Consider the following 2,500-nt stretch of genomic DNA (forward strand, 5'->3'; position numbering starts at 1 on the left):
AATCTACTTCCTGTTTGGGCGGCGGCCATCTTTGCGTCCGTCAGCACATTCCCAGGACTTCCGGCTGGTGTGTCCACTCGACCTTTTCCTCTCTTCTCATTGGGCCAGGTCTTTGTGGGGGGCGGGGCTTAGTAACTGGGTGTGGGTGGGGCCGCCACAAAGCGGGGCCCCGCCCACGTGGAGGTTGAGGAAGCAGACAGTTTCCCTGGCGGGCGGCGACGCTGCGCAGGCGCCGTCCTGCCGCCGCCTGCACGCCAACGCCCTCAGGTGCGCCTTCTCCGCCTCCTCCTCCACCCGCCGCAGTCGCTCTTGCTCCGCCTCCCGGCAGGGCGTGGCTTTCATTTGCATACAGGAAATCTCGTCGTCGTGGCGACCAAGGACGGAAGGGATGATGGGGACGGAGGCCGCGCCGTTTGGTCTCCGCAGGCCGTAGGGGGCGGCGGCGGCGGGACCCGCGCGGTCTGAAGGCGTGATGGCGTGGTCCCCCGCAGCTGCTGGCGATTGCATATGTGGGCGTGGCTTCCCCTGCTGGACGACGCTGGACAGGAAGAGAAAAGGTGATGAGTTCTTTCACAGCAGACACACACACACACACACACTGTTTATTTAAAGAAGTGTCAAAGATTGTTTATTTAAAATAGAAGTGTTAAAGATTGTTTATTTGAAGAAGAAGAAGCATCAACAATTGTTTATTTGAAGGAAAGTTTATTTAAAATAGAAGTGCTTAATATTGTTTATTTGAAGAAGAAGCAATAAGGATTGTTTATTTGAAGAATAAGGAGAAGAATCAAAGATTGTTTATTTGAAGAAGTCTTGAAGATTGTTTATATGAAGAAGACGCATCAAAAATTGTTAATTTGAAGAAGGAGCGTCAAAGATTGTTTATTTAAAGAAGAAGCAATAAGGATTGTTTATTTGAAGAATAAGAAGAAACATCAAAGATTGTTTATTTAAAATATAAGCGTTAAAGATTGTTTATTTGAAGAAGAAGCATCAACAATTGTTTATTTGAAGGAGAAGTTTGTTTAAAATAGAAGTGTTAAAGATTGTTTATTTGAAGAAGAAGCATCAAAGATTGTTTATTTAAAGAAGCGTCAAAGATTGTTTATTTAAAATAGAAGCGTTAAAGATTGTTTATTTAAAGAAGCGTCAAAGATTGTTTATTTAAAATAAAAGTGTTAAAGATTGTTTATTTGAAGAAGAAGCAATAAGGATTGTTTGTTTGAAGAATAATAAGAAGATTCAAAGATTGTTTATTTAAAGAAGTCTTGAAGATTGTTTATATGAAGAAGACGCATCAAAAATTGTTAATTTGAAGAAGAAGCGTCAAAGATTGTTTATTCGAAGAAGAAGAAATGCTTCTTCTTCTTCGAATACAATTGTTTATTTGAAGAAGAAGAAGCATCAACAATTGTTTATTTGAAGGAGAAGTTTATTTAAAATAGAAGTGTTAAAGATTGTTTATTTGAAGAAGAAGAAGCATCAACAATTGTTTATTTGAAGGAGAAGTTTATTTGAAATAGAAGTGTTAAAGATTGTTTATTTGAAGAAGAAGCATCAAAGATTGTTTATTTAAAGAAGCGTCAAAGATTGTTTATTTAAAATAGAAGTGTTAAAGATTGTTTATTTGAAGAAGAAGCAATAAGGATTGTTTATTTGAAGAATAATAAGATGAATCAAAGATTGTTTATTCAAAGAAGTCTTGAAGATTGTTTATATGAAGAAGACGCATCAAAAATTGTTAATTTGAAGAAGAAGCGTCAAAGATTGTTTATTTAAAGAAGAAGCAATAAGGATTGTTTATTTGAAGAATAAGAAGAAGCATCAAAGATTGTTTATTTAAAGAAGCGTCAAAGATTGTTTACTTAAAGAAGAAGCAATAAGGATTGTTTATTTGAAGAATAAGAAGAAGCATCAAAGATTGTTTATTTAAAGAAGCGTCAAAGATTGTTTATTTAAAATAGAAGCGTTAAAGATTGTTTATTTGAAGAAGAAGAAGCATCAACAATTGTTTATTTGAAGGAGAAGTTTATTTAAAATAGAAGTGTTAAAGATTGTTTATTTGAGGAAGAAGCATCAAAGATTGTTGATTTAAAATAGAAGTGTTAAAGAGTGTTTATTTAAAATAGAAGTGTTAAAGAGTATTTATTTGAAAAAGAAGAAGAAGCATCAACAATTGTTTATTTGAAAGAGAAGTTTATTTAAAATAAAAATGTTAAAGATTGTTTATTTGAAGAAGAAGCATTAAAGATTGTTTATTTAAAGAAGCGTCAAAGATTGTTTATTTAAAATAGAAGCGTTAAAGATTGTTTATTTGAAGAAGGAGAAGAAGCATCAACAATTGTTTATTTGAAGGAGAAGTTTATTTAAAATAGAAGTGTTAAAGATTGTTTATTTGAAGAAGAAACATCAACAATTGTTTATTTGAAGGAGACGTTTATTTAAAATAGAAGTGTTAAAGATTGTTTATTTGAAGTAAACGCAACAAAGATTGTTTATG

The 2,500-nt window shown here is 34.5% G+C and overlaps 1 protein-coding gene across 1 annotated transcript in view; it reads right to left on the minus strand.

Moving 5' to 3' along the window:
* Window positions 1-2,500, minus strand: part of nrg3a (neuregulin 3a) — a 277,037-nt gene continuing 274,537 nt past the window's right edge. Inside the window, exon 9 of the mRNA XM_061967926.1 lies at window positions 1-538. Within this exon, the coding sequence (XP_061823910.1) occupies window positions 97-538 (442 nt within the window). The 3' untranslated portion in view covers window positions 1-96. The remainder of the gene's footprint in view (window positions 539-2,500) is intronic.

Source organism: Nerophis lumbriciformis, linkage group LG02, assembly GCF_033978685.3.
Source record: "Nerophis lumbriciformis linkage group LG02, RoL_Nlum_v2.1, whole genome shotgun sequence".
Classification (NCBI taxonomy): Eukaryota; Metazoa; Chordata; class Actinopteri; order Syngnathiformes; family Syngnathidae; genus Nerophis; species Nerophis lumbriciformis.